The sequence below is a fragment of the Muscardinus avellanarius genome (genome assembly GCF_963383645.1).
Source record: "Muscardinus avellanarius genome assembly, chromosome: 18".
Lineage (NCBI taxonomy): Eukaryota > Metazoa > Chordata > Mammalia > Rodentia > Gliridae > Muscardinus > Muscardinus avellanarius.
In genome coordinates this window covers 17,107,556-17,127,755 of record NC_137804.1, presented here as the reverse complement: position 1 = coordinate 17,127,755, position 20,200 = coordinate 17,107,556, and the positions used below count along the sequence as shown (strand labels likewise).

At 47.3% G+C, this 20,200-nt stretch overlaps 1 protein-coding gene across 3 annotated transcripts in view; it reads left to right on the top strand.

The window, feature by feature from the left end:
- The window catches only part of LOC308276452 (ubiquitin-conjugating enzyme E2 E2), a gene marked incomplete at both ends in the record, with an annotated part of 621,585 nt that overhangs the window by 277,670 nt on the left and 323,715 nt on the right, over positions 1-20,200 (top strand). For 2 of the 3 annotated variants that reach the window (XM_080715232.1, XM_080715230.1), the window contains one exon: positions 7,453-7,550. The exons of the other annotated variant lie outside the window; for it this stretch is intronic. In XM_080715232.1, the coding sequence (XP_080571358.1) occupies positions 7,453-7,550 (98 nt within the window). Of the gene's footprint in view, positions 1-7,452; positions 7,551-20,200 lie in introns of those variants that run through there. 3 annotated transcript variants of the gene reach the window in all.

Genomic DNA, 20,200 nt, shown 5'->3' with positions numbered 1-20,200 from the left:
AATAAATCCACATGCCCATCATCTGATAAATAACAGATCAATCTAAATGGTTGTTTTAGTCAGTTGTTTTTGTTTGTTTGTTTTTTTGTTTGTTTTTGTTGTTGTTGTGGTGGTACCAAGGATGGAACCCAGGGGCATTGTACCTCCAAGCTAGGGGAATAGGTAGTGACTGCTTTCGGGTAGGGTTTCTTTTTGGGGGGGCAAGAGAACATCCTCGAATTGATTGTGGTAATGGTTGTACAACTCTGATACTAACAACTATTGAAGCATACACTTTAAATGGATGAGTTGTATGGTATGTGAATTCTGTCTCAATAAAGCTCCTTTGTAGAAATTACAGCTTCCGATATCTTGACATCTTTGTTGCCCAAACTGTCCGCCGCAGCCACCATTTTCTCCTGGGGTGCGGGTAAAGTGTGGGTCTCTGTGTCTTAAGTCCTCCTCTACAAGGACAGTTTCTCAGAACTCATTAGGAATTATTGCTTAACTAGGCCTGGAATTGCAGTGCGATGGCTTCTATGCAGGAGCACTCCATCTGTGCCAGTATTTACATGAATCTGCTCTAACAGACCACTTTATGTTTCAAAACACACATTGATTTAATGTACTGGTATATGGGCTTGGAGGATGAGTTTTAAGTTTTTAAAAGTGTTTTATGGTGTGTATACTTTCGGTTATAGCGAGTGTATTTTTGCTGTCTGTCGAGCAGCCTCAACTCACGAGGCATTAATTTGGAGTGGCTTTAATTTTCTGCACTCGCTGCCTTAGGCCACGTTTGGCTGGACTTCACTTTCCTCTTCCTTAGTAGTATCTAGAGGCTCCTCTACCATCATTCAGCTCACTTGCAGCTCTTAGGAGGTAACTCTGGCCCAGTCTTAAACTCCATCTGTAAGCCTGATTTAAATCTGATTTCCTCCTCCACTCTCTCAGGGCAGTGGGAGAACAGCCTGGCTCTCAGGCGAGGGACCTTCCTCTTCCTTCTCAAGACTTTGCTCCTTGGGGCTGAGGGCGGGGTAATGGGCGAGAAAGTGTCCCTTTGCCAAATCTCCTTCCATTTGAGCCTTCCTGCACCTCTGGCCAGGTGCCCCTGTCTCTCCACACCTTCTAGGAGACAGGGCAGAGGCGCTGCTTCACATTGAGTACTTCGGAGCTGATTCCAGAGCCCAGACTCAACCTCCCAGACCCACGCGTTCTCCGTGAGTGCCTGGTGATTGGGCAGCAGCTGCAGGGGCGGGGGCGCCACGGACGTGAGTGGGTTTTGTATTGCTCTAAGAGCGTGCAGTGCGTTATTTGCAAATAATAATAAAATAGGCAGTGTTCGCCCCAGTGCTGGGGATTCAGCCCAGGGCCGTGCACGCTTTGAGCACGCACCACCATGCCAGCCTGGTGAATGTGCAGTGTGCTTTAGTGCAGGCACCTTACAGCCAGCTGATCTTCCAGAGAGCTGAACTCTTCTGTTTGCATTCATCCTGTAGTGGCAGCTGACAGATCAGGGTATTTCTACGATGAATGTTGGGTGATATTTTTATTTAAGAAGTAAGACACAAGTTGGACGTCTTCCAGATTAGCCCCGTAGTGAGGCACTTGGCTAGCACGCGCAAGCAGGGCAACTGTTTAGACTAAGGGCATGATGCGTAAAACGCTAATGGTGCAGATTAAATTTGAAAGTGGTCCATATTGAAAATCCTTACAAGGCCCTGGGTTTGGTTCTCAGCACCACAAAAAGGAAAAGAGAGAGAGAGAGAGAGAGAGAGAGAGGAAGGAAGGAAAACAAAGCAAATCAAAGAAGATGTGGAACTTGTCTGAATCACGAGCAGCTTCTTGTCTGGTCAGTTACAGAGCGCCTCTTCTCCATGGCTGTACTTTGTGCTGATTCAAGTGTGTTAGCACACACTTGTAATCCCAGCGCGTGGGAGGCTGAGGAAGGAGGATCGCAGGATCCAGGCTCATGTCCAGCCTTGGGAGCTTAGCGAGGCCCTCTGCAACTAGTGAGACCCTGTTTCAAAGTAAAAAAACTAAAATAAAATAGGGCAGGGGCACAGGGGTAGACTGCCCCTGGGTTCAAGGAGGGAGGGAGGGAGAAAATTCCAGAAATCAACAGTTTGAAGGTTTTATGCCGCGGGCTGCTCTGAGTTGCAGGATGCAGTCCTGCAATCACCCCTTCTCCGCTTACCTGCAGTGTACTTTACTGTCGCTGGGTCAGCGTCACCGTGCTTGTGTTCAGGTAGCCCTTGTATCACTTAATAATGGCTCTAAAGTCAAGTGTAGTGACCCTGAAGGAGCAGGGCATAAAATCAAGGTCACGGCAGCTCGGGCTGTGTGGCGGCCCTGCGGGGCTCACAGGGACGTGCGCAGTGCACATAGGATTCAGTTCGACCCGCTGTTTCAGGCATCCAGGAGGGGTCTTCGGCTATGACCCCACAGACGGGGGGCCCTGCTGTAATAGGAGGACGCCCTGGTTTTTGTGGCGCTCATGCCCTAAGCACTCTCGACATACGGGACGCTTTTCAAGGTAAGCTGCGCTGTTAGCATTTTACTTATCACACCCTCAAGCGTTAACAGTCAACAGAACAATAAATCAAATCATGATTTGCGGCAGTTGCCAATTTCAAGCTACAACATGACCCTTATTAAACACACAACCGAGGCGCCACACACCGTCACGTGCTGCTTTCCACGATTCGGGGAGAGTGAGTGTGCAGAAACAGCATAGCTGATGGTCGTAAAAGTGATGAGTTTTACGTTTTTGTAATAATGACTTATTTAGTGGTCAATCTATGTCATTTAATTTTAATAATGGCTGTTAAAAGTCCCTAAAAGTTAAAGAGTGGCCTGACGGGGAGCTCCGGAGCACCACTCCCCTGGCACCCGGCATCTCCCCAGGAGGCACTGGGTCCCTCAGCCCCCGGTGGGCTGTGGCGGACAGCGAGGAGGCCTGGCCGCTCCCCTGCCGCGCTCCCACCACTGCCTGGGCAGCTCACCCCGCCTTAAACCTGTAGCGGATGACACTCGGCACGCCTCGCTTTACTGAGGGGTCGTCCTAGTGTCATGGAAGGGTATAGGCACCTCCAGACCAGCACACGGCACCCCAGCATGGCGGCCCATTCCCCCCAGACTCCCAGGATTCAGGGTCCTTGCTTCCTCTCAGCATCCCTCACTGGCTGTCCCGGCACGTGGCACATCCCGCTAGACTCTACCTGTTTTTACTCAGGAGTCTCAATTCCAGATCTCGCTCAATAGTGCCCACCATTAATTTTAATCATGGAAATAATCACTCTCCCTAGATCACTCTTAAGAGCCGCAGGCAGACACACATAGCTATGGCTTCAAGGGTACTTAATCTTTAGTGTGTTTTCCCCACACTTCAAAATACAAAATACCAACTTTGTGCTAATCACTGGATTTTTTTGGGGGGGGTGGTACTGGGGGTGGAACCCAGGGGTTTTTCTACCTACAGGCTATATTCCCCCACCTATTTTATACTTTATTTGGAAACAGGGTCTCACTAAGTTGCTGAGAGCCTCACTAAGTAGCTGAGGCTGGCTTTGAACCTGTGTGATCCTCCTGTCTCAGCCTCTCAAGCACGGGGATTACAAGCCTGCACCACCACGCCTGACTTAATCACTTGATTTTTTTTTGTGTGTGTGTGGGGGGGGGGGTCTGGGGATGGAACCCAGGGGCATTCGACCTCCGAGCTACACCCCCTGCCCTATTTTTTTATTCTTTATTTTGAAACAGGGTCTCATTAAGTTGCAGAGGGCCTCACTAAGTCGCTGAGGCTGACCACAAACATGCGATCCTCCAGTCTCAGTCTCCCGAATGCTGGGATTACAAGCGTGTGCCACCACGCCTGGCTTAATCACTTGATTTATAACTAATAGACCAGAAGAATTTCAGTATTACTTAATCTTGAGAGCATTCTTCAAATGAGAGTCCTACATCCCTGAGGCGAAATAGCTTTAATTGCTCCAAATCTCAAACTCATCAAAATTAGGGTTCTCAAAACAAAAATGGTTCTTTGTTTTTGTTTTTTAGTGAAGGAAAAGGGTGGGATACAGTAAGGACTCAACCCTACCCAGTATCAAAACTTACACACTTGTAATCCCAGTACTTGGGAGGCTAAGACAAGAGGATCACAGGTTCATGGCCAGCCTCAGCCACTGAGTGAGGCCCTCCACAGCTTAGTGAGCCCCTGTTTCAAAATAAAGAATTAAAAAATAGGGCTAGGGTTGTAGCTAGAGGTAGAATGTCCCTGGGCTCAACCACCCCCTCCCAAAAAAAAAATCAAGAAAACCTACAAAAAAGCTATAGTGATAAAAACAAAAGACGTAAATAAAACAAAAATCAAATTACCCTGGGGCTGCAGGTATAGCTCAACGGTAGAGCTTTCGCCTAGCATGCAGGAGGCCCTAGATTTGACCCCTAGCACAATAAGAAAAAAAATTTAAGACAAATGGATCTATTGAAAGAAAAACAAGTACAGAAATAGGTCCTGACAACGCATAGAAATCTCAAGTATAATGAAGTTAGCATTTCACATAAAAGTTGCTAGAAATATAGGAGAATGTAAATACAGGAGAGTATTTCTGAATATTGGAGTGAGTAGAGAGGACCTTTATAAACATGGCATAAAGCCAGAAAATATCAAGGAAAAATTGGCTGCTTTCACCACTTAAAATCTGTAGTCATCATCCACAAGGCGAAGGGACAGATGCTCCACGGGGTGCCGGTATGTTCTCCACAGGTAACAGGTGAACCGCGTCAGCTCTGGAGCGCGCCGGATTGCCTTGGAGTCAATAAACAGCCCAGGGCAAAGCTAAATGTTCCCATCATAAAGTGAAATTCTGAGATACAAGAGTTAAATATGAAGTCTCATTTTTAAGAATTTAGGTAATATTACAATTTTATTATCAAAGCCTCAGTCCACTTTTAAAGATTAGCGTCAGGATGGAGCAGCATAATCTCTCGGCGCCACCGGCTGCTCGGCGGCCTCCTCTTCCCGTCCGAGCGCTTAAATAGAGGCTTGTGTTCAGTGGATGGATGAGAAGCGAGTCTGGGCGCCGCGCCTGCCGGGACAGCGTGCACAGCACTGCTAATGGGAATCTTGCTATCAGATCACTATGCTTCCATTTTTAAACATAGTGACAAGCCGGGCGTGGTGGCGCACGCTTGTAATCCTAGCATTCGGGAGGCTGAGACCGGAGGATCACGGTTCAGGGACAGCCTCAGCTACTTAGTGAGACCCTCTGCAACTCAGTGAGACCCGGTTTCAAAAATAAAGAATAAAAAATAGGGCAGGGGGTGTAGCTCAGAGGTCAGATGCCCCTGGGTTCCACCCCCAGACCCGCCAAAAATAAAAAATAAAATAAAAATAAAAATAGTGACAAAAGGGCAAATACATCGCAACTCCTAGACCCAAAGACTGGGTGGGCCAAGCATGGCGGGGCACACCTGCAGTCCTAGTATGTGGGAGGCTGAGACAGGAGGATCTCAGGCTCAAGGCCAGCCTCAGCAAACTTAGTAAAAGCCCTTTGCAACTTAGTGAGACCCCGTTTCAAAATAAAAAAAAAAATACAGTAGGGCTGGGGGTGTAACTCAGAGGTAGAACACCAGGGTTCAGTGCCCAGCACCACTGCAATAAAAGCCTGGATAGTAGGTGATGATGGAGTGTCACTGCAGCGGTCCACAGACGGAGCCGTGCCGTGCTTGGAGAAGACCTCCCTCTCGGGCATCCAAGAGGCAGGCGAGGGCCGCGGGTGTGGCTTGAGAGGGGGCCTTGCTGCGTTGCTCAGGCTGGTCCTGAACTCCCAGGCTCACAGTCCACCTGCTCAGCCTCCCAAGTACTGGGTCACAGGTGCGTGCCACAGCAACCAGCTCAGCCATACGGGTTTGGCCCTAGCATTTTTTACCTCTAGTGTTTTTGCGTTCTCTCGCCACCTCACACGGTCATTGGCTGTGCAGCTCTGGTCCTTAGAGTCCTTTCCGTGAGTGCTGGTGTCTGCAGCAGACGCTGCCAAGACCATTCTGTTCCAGCCTTTAACACATCACAGCTGCTTGTCCTCCGGCCTTGAAGACGGGTATGAATACAAGGCAAAGTTCTGAGCAAACCCCTGTACCAGGTAGACTTTGTTTAAGTCTTTGTTTAAGACTTTTTTTAAGTCTTTGTGTTATAAGAAAATAGAGAAAACTGGCTTCTTCCTAAAATAATTATGGCAAGCTTAACACAAATCCAAGAACGCTTACTTCATTGGGCAGGCTTTTGGAGGTTTTGTTATCGACCTTAGCAGATCAGTTAGGTGGTGTTACATGCCCGGGAGGTGGCACACGCTTGGAATCCCAGTACTTGGGAGACTAAGACTGGATGATCGCAGGTTTGCGGCCAGCCTCAGCTACTTAGTGAGGCCCAACGCAACTTGGTGAGACCCTGTTTCAAAATAAAGAATAAAAAGTCAGGCTGGAGGTGTAGCTCAGAGGTACAATGCTCCTGGGATTGAACCCAGAAAGAAAGATTTTTTCAGAAAGAGAGAGAGAGAGAGAGAGGGAGAGAGAGAGAAAAGAAAGAGGTGGTGTTACTATTAGACGCTGAGAGGTGTAACTGTAAGTATCTATTAAGTTAGAATCTCCAGATTCCAGTACTTGAGAGGCTGAGACACGATGATCACAGATTCGAGGCAGTCTCAGCAACTTAGTAAACTCTGTTTCAAAACTAGAAATTTTTAAAAATTACCTGCCCGCTCTAATAAATCCAAATTACCAACACCAAATATAAGGGGAACAAAAGGGAAAGAACAAAATTAAGCGAATTGGAGGGAACCGCGTAGATTCCGGGATCTCCGGGAATCTGTTTCTTTTGTGTTTTTTGTTTTGTCATTGAACGCTGACGGCGGGGCTAGTTCAGAGTGTGGACTCTGGCTCCCAGCCCCGCCGCCGCCTCAGCCCCACAAGACGGCCTTCAGAGGTCTGCTGAGGCCGTGCCTTAGAGTTCTGGGACTGGGCGAGCCGTGCTGAGTGTTAGCTATCACCAACATCTGTTCATGTTTTTGTAATATGAGCTGTGGATTTCCGTGGGCGGGAGAGGTAGGGTCTCTCCCCTGTCCTTTGCTGCTCTTGTTAAGCCCAGAGCCAGCAGTGAGGCTTGGGAGCCCGCGCTGTGGCCCAAGGTAAGGAGCTGCTCGCTCACACCAGACCCTTTCCCAAAGGTTCTCTTCAGGACCTGGGTCCGCTCCCACGGCCCACTGCGTGTTCTCAGTGAAATACCTACTTGAATGATCCCAGTGTGTGGCGGGACAGGGAGGGAGGCTTGTCCAGCAAGGTAACAACAGGATCCGGAGCGCGGCTGGCCGACACAGGCTCTGCGGGGGCACCGGGCCGGCAGGGACAGCGGCTTCTCGGGGCCGGGTTTCGGGGCGCCCTCCTGCGCGTTTACTGACCCCTGCCCTGCTTCCCTTGCAGCCGACCCCCTGGTGGGCAGCATCGCCACGCAGTACATGGCCAACAGAGCGGAGCACGACCGGATGGCCCGACAGTGGACCAAGCGGTACGCCACCTAGGCCCGCGCCGCCCGCCGCACATTCACCAAGTGCATCAGAGCCTCCGCCCCCCGCCCTCGTTCTTCTCCTATTTTTATTAAATTCTGAACTGTTTGTGAGGGTGTGTCACTTACCCCTCCCTCCCTCCCTCCCTCCCTCGCAGCCCCGAGCCCTCTCCTCCCCACTTCCGCTCTCTCTCCTCCTCCCCCTTTTCTTTCTCGTTTTACTACCTTTTCGATCTCTGTTAACTTGAAAGATTTGGGATTTTTTTTCCCCACCTCGACGTGGATGGGAGCTTTTGATTTCAGTGCAAACAATGTTGGATCTGTGATAGTAAGAGCTTTCTTACCAAGCTTTGTATAACTGTGTGGTTTGGGTTTTTTTTGTTGTTGTCGTCGTCGTCGTTTGTTTTATTTTAATATTTTTTTCCTTTTATGTGATCTTCGGGAAAACACAAATTCAGAATTCTATCTCGTTTCTACTTAAATGTAGTGCTTAGGGTTAATTTTTTGTACTGAAGTCTCTACTGGTGGGTGCATGCTACTGGGAACAAGTTTTTGTACAAAAGCTTCAATCAGAATCACTGTGCGTTACTGAGACCCTGTTTATCACTAGCCTTCTGTCCCCCACGCAGGAGACTGTCGGATTGAACAAAATAACATGTATTTTGATTTACTTAAAGTGCTTGTAAATTTCTTAGGGACCTGCCACTTTTGACCGTGGAACAGTTGACGTGCACTTGTATTATTAAAGCACTCAATAAATCACTGTGGCTGATACCCGCTGTCCTCGTGACGGGCGTGGCTCTGTGTCCTGGCGACCCTCGACCCCGCCTGCTCGCGGGGCGGCTTGCTCATCTAACCCAGTCACAGTTTCAAGTGTAGTTTTCATCCCAAACATCTAAAATTCCTTCATGGTTGCTTTGCTCAGCGCATGGCAGCTCCAGCTCGCAAGGGCCTGGTCGTTCTGCGGCCGGTCAGCGGACCTCTGTCATTGCCCACGGCGGCTGTGCATCCTTCCTGCAACAATTAAAAACAGACGCCATGAACAGGCTTCCGGTGAGAGTGCGGCCCGAGCTGGTCCCTGAGCCACCAGCTCCCACGCTCTCCCTCCCCTCAGCACCTGCCATGGAGCTGTGTTTGGTTTTTTCCTCTGTAATCTTGGTAAGAGAAGCAAACCTCCCTGTACGGGTTGTGGTCACACATGCCTTGACAAGGGTATGTCTGTCTGGCCTGACCTTCAGGCTGTTGTGGCGGGGGCTTTAGGGGGCAGAGGAAGCGTGTGGTCAAGTGTAAGCACTGACTTGCTGACTGACGTTCACGGCGCTTTGAGTTACAAGCGTACTGGAAAGTTCTTCCAGCGAGCACAGGGACAGGCCCACCAGACAGTTCAGCCTCCACGAAGGAACCGTTGACAGCGCTACTGGCAGGAGGACTGCTTATCCGTGCAAGACATTCACCTCCAAATAGCTCAGCTGCATCGCATTTAAAAGATGCAGTTTTCATTGTTATTGAGTGATTAAAAAGAAAATATAGCCGGGCGTGGTGGCGCACGCTTGTGATCGCCCCACTTGGGAGGATCGTGCAGGTTCGAAGCCAGCCTCGCTGGCTTAAGAGACCCTGTTTCCAAATAAAAAGTATAGATCTGGGAGTGTAGCTCAGAGGTAGAGGAGTCCCATCCCCAGTACCACCAAAAAAGGAAAAGAAAGAAAAGAAATATATGCAAATATTCTAAATATTACTGTTAAACCAGAGTGCCTGAGGGTTTTTTTTCTCTTTCCAATAATTATTTTACCATTTATTTTATTTATAAGAAAACTTTTTCCAGCTGCGTATGGTAGTATACACCTATAATCCCAGTACTTAGGAGACTGAGACAGGAGGATCACAGGTTCCAGGCCAACCTCAGCAACTAAAACTTTAAGCAGCCTTACGAGACCCTCTTTCAAAAACAAGAAATAAAAAAAGGGGTAGGGGCATAGTTCAGAGGTACAATGTCCCTGGGTTCCGTCCCCAATATCACACACACACAAAAATAATAATAATAATAATAACACCTTTTCCAGCATATCAGTATCCCATGGTCTCTTTGCAGCTATTCAACTCAGTAATTGTAGCAAAAGAAAACGAAGACGTGTATAAATGAGTGGGCACAGGTGTATTTCAGTGAAAATTTCACCTTAACAAGTGACTGGATTGGACTCCTGGGCTGTAGTTTGCTAATCCTGGTTCAGATCACAATGGACTTGGGGTGAGGGTCAGATAACATAAAGTAAATTTGATTAATATAAGATTAATTTTTAGAAAATTACCAATAATATTTTATTGATTACAGGGTTACAGATTCTCCCACCACAACGCTTTTGTTTTTACTTCAGTACCTTTTTTTTTTTTTTTTCAGTACTGGGGATTGAACCCAGGGTCATTCTACCTTCGAGCTACACCCTCACCACTTTTTTAATTCTTTATTTTGAAACAAGGTCTCTCGAAGTTGCGGAGGGCCTCACTCAGTAGCTGAAGCTAGCCGAGAACCAGCAATCCTCCTGTCTCAGCCTCCCAGATACTGGGATTACAAGCGTTACACCACTATTCCCGGCATACTTCGATACTTTAGACTTAAAATTTTAGCCCTAAAATCATTAAATCAAGGCCAAGCATGGCGGTGGTGCACACTCATAAACCCAGTAGTACGTAGGGGGCTGAGACAGGAGGATCACAGGTTTGAGGCCAGCCTCAGCAACTAAGACCTTGTTTCCAAATAAAAAATAAAATAGTTTTGGGGAGCCAGGCATGATGATGCATGCCTGTAATCCTAGTACTTGGGAGGCTGAGACTGGAGAAGCACAAATTCAAAGACAGCTTCAGCAATGTAACAAGGCTTTTCAGCAACCTAACAAAATAAACCTATTTCAAAATAAAATATAAAATAGGGCTGGGGTGCAGCTGGGAGGAAAAATGCCTCTGGGTTCAATCCCCAGTACCCCACCCCCCAAAAATGGAACATCTATAAAACAAATTCCTTTTCTTTTTTTTTTTCCAACTTTTGACAGATTAAACCAGACCCAGGACACTCATGCAAACTTTCATAGGCAATTTTTTAAATTCAGTTTGCCTTTCTTCTTTTCAAATGTCAGCTCCAATAGACACATATTTAAAATGACACCGCAGATATATTTACACTCCACATTTCATATCTGCTTGCACTTCAGATCATGGACAAATTATGTTATCTCAGACCCAGAGATATAACGATTCTAGAAGGAAATCCTGCCACAAATCTCCTTACTGTACTGTGAACCGTTTTTAGGTTTTACGCCAGTCTTGGTTATCAAGAGGCTATAAAACTTCTCTCCCTATCTTTATGAACTCTAAATACTTTATGACAAAAAATGTTACCCTGCTCTCAAAACGAAAGCACCAGGGAAGCTCCAGAGAGACCAACAAACTCCTGGTAGAGCCTATTAAGTCTAGATCCCAGATAACATGGTTATTTTACTTGAAATTTATAATCACCGCAGGCAATATAGTTGTAGTAAGTTTTCCAAAATGCTTGTAAAATGAGATTTAGGAGTAATTCGGCCTCCAGAAAGCTAAACAGTTTTGCTAAAATGTATGGGGATAACATTTCTGAAATTCAAGAATGATTTTTATACCCTAATATTACTAAATTTCCTCTACCGGTTATTTATTGCCAATTGTGGTATTTTGTAGCTTTGCTAAATAAAATATTAGCAGATCCCTGAGTGCGATAAGCCTGGTGGTCTTTGAGAAAAGGAACTTGAGATCACATTTCTTGACCTTAAGTCATTTAAAAAGGCCATAACCCTAATTTGTCAGCAAAATAGCATTTTTTTAATCTGTTCTACAAAATCCATTGAGGGTAGCAGTTGGAGAAATAAGTCAGTCTTTGCATTTTTTGGAGACAGAAACCACTGTATGTTGCTCATTCTGTCCTTGAGCCTGAGATCCTCCTATCAGCTTCCAGAGTAGCTAGAATTACAGCCGTGCACAGTTCCCAGCCAAGAGGTGGGACTTAAAGGGAGTGGTGGGTTAGGTCCTGAGAGCTCCGCCTTCTGAATGGATCAGTGCTGTTGTCACAGGAGTGCAAGCCCTTCCCTATCATGAGATAACAAAGCAAAAGCCTTCTCCAGATGTAGGACCTCCACCTTGGACTCCCCACCCCTAGGCTTACAAAAATAAACTTAGGGGATTTTTTTTATATAAATTACCTAGCCTCGGGCATTGTATCAGCAGTGTAAACAGAAAAACACAGGAAAGAAATACAGAAGTTTATCAAGGGTACTAGTTTGGGATTTGGAAAGAAACGACATACATTTCCCAAGGGGCTGTGTACTGGGCACAATCATCATTGCTGTCACTGGATCCGGGCCCCGGAGGCTGGTGTGTTGACAGTTTGGTCCCCAGCTGGTGGTGCTATTGGTGAAGATGTTAGAAGGTGGGTCCGGGTTGGAAGAGGCGGGGCACTGGGGCGTGCCTCTGAAGGTATATTTAGTCCCTGCCGTGATCTTCTGTCTTACAAAGGACCCAGAGCAATAGAGCCAGTGCCCTATGAAGCTGTGGCCCAAAACAAGTCTTTCCCCTTTAAGTTGTTTATTTCAGATATTTCAGAACACCTCAGAAAAGCTAACTGCCACAGTTTCCTACCAAACGCTCAGCCCAGCCCTGAAGAACATAGGTGGCCCTGAGCCACGTGAAGGTAGCAGAATGCCAAGCCCCTACTGTGAACCTAAGTTGGCCCGGGCAGTCTCAGGTCCAGGTAATGTACAATTTCTAGGTGGTGGGTTTTGCCATCTTCGAGAAATGGGAAAGAGGGGACGATTGAAGAAAGTATGGACTTGATGTTTCATGGGAAACCAAACTGCAGGAACCACCTTTCTCATCTCAGAAGCACCACGGATTTGACCAGCTGTAGGGAAGCGTGTCACTTGGAAAAGCCTGAGTGAATTTCTCTGCATCTCAGTACCGTGAAGAGGTGTTTGCCGAGTCCAGTGGTGCGCGCCTGTAGCCCCAGCTACTCAGGAGGCTGAGGCAGGAGAATCACTTCAGCCCAGGAGTTCAAGACCAGCCTGGCAACAGTCAGACCCTGTGTCCAAAAGGGGGAAGAGGTGGTCAGGCAGGCATGGCGATTTTTTTTTTTTTTTTTTTTTTTTTTTTGTGGTGGTGGTACTGGGGGTGGAACCCAGAGGCTTTCTACCTGCGGGCTATACTCCCAGACCCATTTTATATTTTGTTTGGAAACAGGGTCTCACTAAGTTGCCGAGAGCCTAAGTAGCTGAGGCTGGCTTCGAACCTGCGCAATCGTCCTGTCTCAGCCTCCCACACACAGGGATTACAAGCGTGCACCACCACGCCTGGCTCCACATGGCAACTTTTAAACATCTCTTGTCTTTACAAACAGATGCTCATGTTTAATACTGAAAACACTTGAAAGTGAACCCAAAAAAAGTCCTACCAGAAGATCCTGACTAACTGCATTTCATTTCAAGGTGACTCTATAGCTCAAAATACCCCTAACTGTCCAGGGCTTTCTAGCGTGTGGACTGGGACCTTGAGTCACAAGGACACCCAAGCTAGTCCTAGAATCGTCCTTGGATGAAATGCGGAACGGGCCCAGCTCTATTCTGAACCTCGGTACTTCACGTTACATCCTGTGTGGACTCTGCTGCAGCGAAGGCCTTCTGGGGGCCAAGAGAAGCCGTCTGGAATCTCTGCCAAAGGCCCCTGTGCAAAGGTTGGTCCAGAGAGCTGCCGTCGGGAGGTGGTGGAGCCTTCAGGAGACCCTGGGGTCGCTGGGGCCGGGGTCGCTGGGGCACTGGGGGACCCTGCCCCCCACTTTCTCTCAGCATCCTGACCATGAGGTAAGCGCTTAATTCTATGTTGCTTCCACAGGAGAGGCCCCAAAAAATAGGGCCGTTTGGTCAGGGGCTGGACTCTTCAAAACGGTGAGTCAAAATAAGCCTTTTCTGTCTCTGAGTTCATGGCCTCGGCTATTTAGCGACAGAGGCTGGCTAGCAGCCTCCGCGGGCCTTCTAAGGTCGCGGTGCGCATCCCCCACGTCCGAGCTGTCCCCGGAGCACGCCGGCGCATCCCCTGCTCTGATTTTCACTCATATTTCACCGTGAGTACTGCTGACAAGTCAGGGTGGTGGTAAAAGAGAGGCTCTCAGAAACCCCCTCAGTCCTGCACAGACCGGGACTGCTGGTCTCAGGGAGTGTTTGTGCTTCGGTGGAATTTCAGCCGAAGACCTCGGACCTCACTCAGGACAGTTTGGCCTATTAAACTGCTTTACTAGCCGGGCGTGGTGGCGCTCGCTTGTAATCCCAGTGCTTGGGAGGCTGAAACAGGAGGATCACACAGGTTCAAAACCAGCCTCAGCTACTTAGTGAGGCTCTCAGCAACTTAGTGAGACTCTGTTTCCAAATAAAATATAAAATAGGTCTGGGAGTGTAGCCTGGAGGTAAAAAAGCCCCTGGGTTCCATCTCCAGTCCCCAGTACCACACACACACACACACAAAAAAAAAAAAAAAAAATGCTCTACTGAAGAGTAGTTATGCTTGCCGCGCAGTGATCTTTTGGCGGGTCTGTTTAGTTGCCGTAATGGAGACTGAACCCAGAGCCCCACACACGCCAGGCGAAAGCTCTACCCCAGCACATGCCCAGCCTATTTTAAATTCTGAGACAGTTGTCTTGAGCTTCTCGTGATAGTTCTCCTCACAGGCGTGCACCACCGTGCCCAGCTCACGCTGATCTTTTTAGAAGAAATATGCACGCTATATTTTGAAGAGCCATCCCCCCAACTTGTACGGATTTCACACCCAGCATTCTTCTCTCATTCCCTGGTTTTAAAATTACATGAAGGATTAAACCATCTGCAGCCTCCTTATACCCCAAATATGACTTAAAGTGTGCCTGCCTTTCTAAGTAATCCAAAGCTTAATATGCCTTTTGAGATGATTTTTATGTATTATTTATTTACTATTTTTTCCAGGCTGGGCTGGAACTTGTGATCCTCCTGCCTCAGCCTCTTGAGTACCTGGGATTACAGGTGTGCACCAACCATAACCAACATAAAAGGGTTTTGTCAAAGGACCGTTCTGTATTGTAAAATTCTCTTATTCATGATACCCGCATAGGAAAATGGCCGCAGCATTGTAACCACTGATCTCTTAATTATTTTATTTTATTTTATTTTATTTTTGGTGGTACTGGGGTTCCTGGAAGCCCTTCTACCTCCACGCTACACTCCCAGACCTATTTTTACATTTTTATTTGGAAACAGGGTCTCCTAAGCCAGCGCGCACGACTGGCTTCTAACCTGTGCAATCCTCCTGTTTCTGCCTCCCAAGCGCGGGGATTACAAGCGTGCGCCACCACGCCCGGTTCTTAACTATTTTTAAATCCACATAGTCAGGGTGTATTCATTTCCAGTCACCCCTCCATGCCAGTCTGGTATGGAGCTGTATTTCTGTTTTCTGTATTTCTATCTTTCTAATAAACTTCTTTAAATCTTAAAAAAATAATAATAAATCCACATAGTCAAAGCAGGGGCAGCCCAAACTCCTCTGGAACACCTAGTGTCAGGCTTTTCAGCTCTGCTTACAAAATAAACCTAACCCAGTAACCTTGGCATCTCTTTGATTCCTGCGACCCTTAATACCATGTGATCTTCACATAATCCCACAATATCTTCCAATAATCGCATGTCCCTATTATCTTTGAAAATTAGACGGGGCATCTGAGTTCGAGATGACAGTCACATCCTGGTTGATAGGAAACGTAGGCCTCCCGAGAAATCCTGTCAAGCTCCGTGGCAGGAAAGTAGCAGCTGTTTTCCAGTTGCTGCTTCTGAGCCTGCGGAGGAACAGCAAGCGGATCCCCCCCAGTCCCCGGTGCAGGAACAGGACAAGGGGCACCAAGAGGTCACCATCTCCCGGGATGGCCGTCTCTTTCTGAAATTGCCTAGAAGTAAGATGATAGCCTTCTTTATTCTCTGCCCCGTCTCCAGCCTGAAACCGCTGAAGATGACCACCACCAGGAAGCTGGACGCTTTGATCTCCGGCATGAGGCCCCACAGCTGACTGTTCACGAGACGGCCCCCGAGTGCTGTGACTTGAAAAACCAGAGACGCTCGTGGACGGTTACCAGAAACACAAAGGGAAACTCCAGAAGCTGGTATTAATCCCTGAGAAACACCATTCGCTTTAGCAATATAAGAGGAAATCATTTAAAATTCAAGCATGACTGTGCATTTTCCCTTAAATGTAAAACATATGTCCATATTAAAGAATCCCCGAAACCCCATGTGTTCCTAGTGATGTGTTAATAAAATGCTGGGTTGTACTTGTCAGGACGGATTTGGGCTGCTGGATTTGGAGGGAATGGTAATGTTTTGCTATTGTTTGGGTAATTTTTAATATTGGACATGAGAGAAAAAATTGGTTCATGTGAAATTAGTGTTAATAGAACAAAATTTTCATAAAATAATGTATGTACTTAAAAGTAGATTTATATAAACATGCCACTTTGCTGGGCACTGCAAAATAACCCTAATAATGTGTTATTATTAAACTCCAAAATGTCTGTAAGCAATTTATACTTGACTTATTTTTATGGATTAAGAGTTCAAGGAGTAAGTAGCTGGGTCCACAGAGTCCAGGGAGAATCAAAAAATGTGCGTTAGTTAAAAAGAAGAGAAATTTTGTCCGAGTAGTAATATTATTTATGGCAAGAGATTGAGAATTATCCTCCATTTAGGGAAGATTAATAGGGAACTGTAATTCCTTCTGAGACAGAATCTATAAATTATCCCTAACAGCCATTCTCCTTTTATTTCTTTTATAAATGGAACCATCGGAGTTCCAACTGAGCACACGGCCACCCAGCTTGAAACTAGATTCCCCAGTACTCATGGTAGACTGTTTATAAAGATACGGTCTCAGTTCTCGGTCACTTTCAATATCTACAACTTTTTCAGTGTCTTCCAGGAAAAGTTCATGTCCTTTTTCTCCTCCGCCCCTGCCTTTGGGCTGGCTGTGGGACCTGCTTTGCTCAGGAGATCAGTGGGAATGACCTGGTGCCGGGGTCACGCCTCTACCTCCAGAGTGTCTGTGTACAGGGCCCTTCCATGCCCTGAGAGTGAACCCCCGCCATCCTGCTAGAACATGAGGGAGCAGAACTGGACAAGCTCCGGCCACCCAACCCCAGTGTGCGAGGGAGGGAGCCCGGCCAAGATCAGCAGAGCCACCTGCCCGAGGTACAGTCCACCTGCCAAAACCCGAGACGCTAGCCGGGCGTGGTGGCGCACGCTTGTAATCCCAGCATTTGGGAGGCTAAGACAGGAGGATTGTGGTTTGTGGACGGCCTCCACTACTTAGGCCCTTTGCAACTCGGTGAGACCCTGTTTCAAAAGAAAATATTAAAAAAAAAAAAAAAATAGGGCTGGGCTTGTAGCTTGGAGGCAAAATGCCCCTGGGTTCCATCCCTAGCACCACAAAAACCCAAGAAGCTCTCACCTGATTCTACACTTACTGGCAGTAGTAAACATAAAGGACTTCGGCCAGTGACTTTGCAGTGGTTAATTACACAGAAATAACTAGTTAATACACTTCCTTACTGCTAGGTATAGCCGCAAAGTGAAATTCTGGTCAGAAGAAGTGAACAAAGCCAGGCATGGGATTCTTTAGTTGGGCACCATAATACACACCTGTATCTTAGCAATTTAGGAGGCTGAGGCAGGAAGATCTCAAGTTCAAGGCCCACCTGGCAATTTAGTGAGATCTCTGAATAAAACATTAAAAGGGCTGGACGTGTAACTCAGTGGTAGCGTGCTTGCCTACCATGTGTGAGGCTCTGGGTTCAATCCCCAATACCACAAAAATAAGAAAATGAGCCTCTTTAAGGGGGTAAGAGTTTAGTTTTTGCATGTCACATTCTTATATTGAATATGTTTTCCTTTCAAAATCAAAGGATGCTGCCTAGCGTGGTGGCGCACGCTTGTAATCCCCGTGCTTGGGAGGCTGAGACAGGAGGATCGCACAGGTTCGAAGCCAGCCTCAGCTACTTCGTGAGGCTCTCAGCAACTTAGACCCTGTTTCCAAATAAAGTACAAAATAGGTCTGGGAGTATAGCCCGGAGGTAGAAAGGCCCCTGGGTTCCACCCCCAGTACAACAACAACAACAAAAATCAAAGGATGTAAGAGGTAACAAAAAGATGGCATTTAGGATGGGTGGAGGCAGCCTAGATAGAAAAAAATTTTGTGTGTGTGCTAAGAATTGAACCTGGAGGCTTTTTTTTTTTTTTTTTGGTACTGGAGATTGAACCCAGAGGCATTCTACCTCCAAGCCCAATTTTATTTCTTTATTTGGAAACAGGGTCTCACTACATTTCTGAGAGCCTCACTATGGTGCTGAGGTTGACTTTGAACCTGCAATCCTCCCGTCTCAGCCTCCCAACTACTGGGATTACGAGCGTGCGCCACCAGGCCCGGCTGAGCCCAGAGGCATCCTACCTCTGAGCGATACCCCAGCCTTTATTTTGAAACAGCATCTCACAAAGTTGCAGAGGGTCTCCCTGAGCTGCTGAGGCTGTCCTCAAACCTGCAGTCCTCCTGTCTCAGCCTCCCAAGTACTGGGATCATAGGCATGGACACACCATGCCCAGCTCAGAGAAATTTTAGAAACAGGATCTACCTGTGATGGTGCTAGTGGGCTGGGAAAGAAAGAAGGGATAGGAACATGGTTTGCTACTCAAAACCTCGGCATCGCCGTATTTTATTTTTCCAAATAAAGTACAAAATAGGTCTGGGAGTATAGCCTGGAGGTAGAAGGCCCCTGGGTTCCATCCCCAGTACCACCAAAAAATAAAGAAATAAAGAAACTAGAATTTGTGAAAATGTTAAAAAACAAAAACAAAAAAAACCTCGGCATCATCTGAGAGCCGGGCAGAAATGCAGAGTCTCAGGCCCCGGCCCAGACCTGCTGGGTCAGACCATTTAACAAGCTCCCCGGCGCTTCACAGGCACATTGGAGAGGAAGAAACACCGAGGTGGGGCTCACTGGGGGACCAGGAGGAGCCCAAGGCCGGTGCAGGTGCAGGAAGCTTTGCGGATTTGCACATGGAAAGAAAGTCGCATCTCACAGGGTCCAACTCTCTGCCCAAAGACTCGAGCAAGTTCCCCTTGTAAGAGCTGTGGAGAGAACAGGGGAGGTTTGAGAAGAGAAGAGACATGAAACATTCATCTTAGAAAGGAGAGACCTTCTTAGAAATGTGGGAGGTAGCCACCAGGGTTGAGTGTCGGGCCAGGGCCAGTGCTTGAGCTAAAAGCAGCTGAAACTAGAGCCGGGCGTGGTGGCGCTCATCTATAATCCCAGCCCTATGTTTTATTCTTTATTTTGAAAAGGGTCTCACTGAGTTGCAAAGGGCCTCACTAAGTAGCTGAGGCTGGCTATGAACCCGGATGCTCCTGTCCCAGCCTCCCAAGTACTGGGATTACAAGCGTGCGCCACCACACCCAGCCATCACCATTATTTTTACCAATTCCTTTCCCCAAACCCATGAACTGCTGGCAATTAAACCTAGGGTTTCATATACTAACACTCAGTAAATATTGAGCACAAGGAATGTGTGTGTGTGTGTGTGTGTGTGTGTGTGTGTGTGTGTGTGTATGATTTTATCTAATCTTTTCTATGATGCCCAAAGAATTGGGACCCAGAGTTCTAATAGCCAAGCTCATATCCAAGCTCACGCTGCCTCTGAGTGGCCGAGCCGGGTCCCAAACCCAAATCTGAGTGGCTGTGAGGCCTGGATACTAAGCCTCGGGCACCACCACCTCCCAGTCCAAGAAACCTGGACAGTTCAGAACAATGAATGTAGTAATTGACGAATTAGGAAATTAGCGAGTTTATACAACCAAAAACCTTGAGCCTACGGTATGTTTGGCCTTGTGTCAAATGGACCTCAGCCAAAGCAAAATATTACATGCAGCTCTGCTGGGCTGAACAGCCCCACACAGGGAAACGGGGGAACGAATCAAGAAGAGATCAGAGAGGCCTCAGAGCGGGTGTTTGGAAGAAGGCAACGCCGCGGCCAGCTCTGGCCGTCGGTCCTGTCTGGCGGTGGATTTCTTCATTGGTCTTCCTCCCGACCTCCAGCCCCCATGGCAAGGTTTCCAGTGGTTTTATAGCTGAAGTCAGAGGAATGATAATGTTTATTCACTTCGCAGCCAATTTGGGCAGAACACATTTCTATTCCATAAAATAAGGCGCTGATACATTTATGATTCACGTCGCGGGCCCATGCCTCGCGGATAGCAGTGTTTCAGGCTAGATTAAAATTAAAATATCACTCTCCTTTTTCTTTCCTGCGGATTCACTTGAGTTGCCCTCATTAGACAGAGCTGGTGCTTTGGGGAGAAATTCTAGGCTGCAGAATAAAGGCCAAGCAAATCTAACCTCATAAAGTTCAATAGCCCGAGACATGACGCAAAAAAAGGTGGACGCCACTATTAACCCTCTCCTCTCCTCTCCTCTCCTCTTTCTCCCTCTCTCCTTCTCTCTCCTCTCTCTTCTCCCTCCACACACACACACACACACACACACACACACACACACTTGAACGGAGGAACTGAGGGGCATTTTATATACTGGGAATT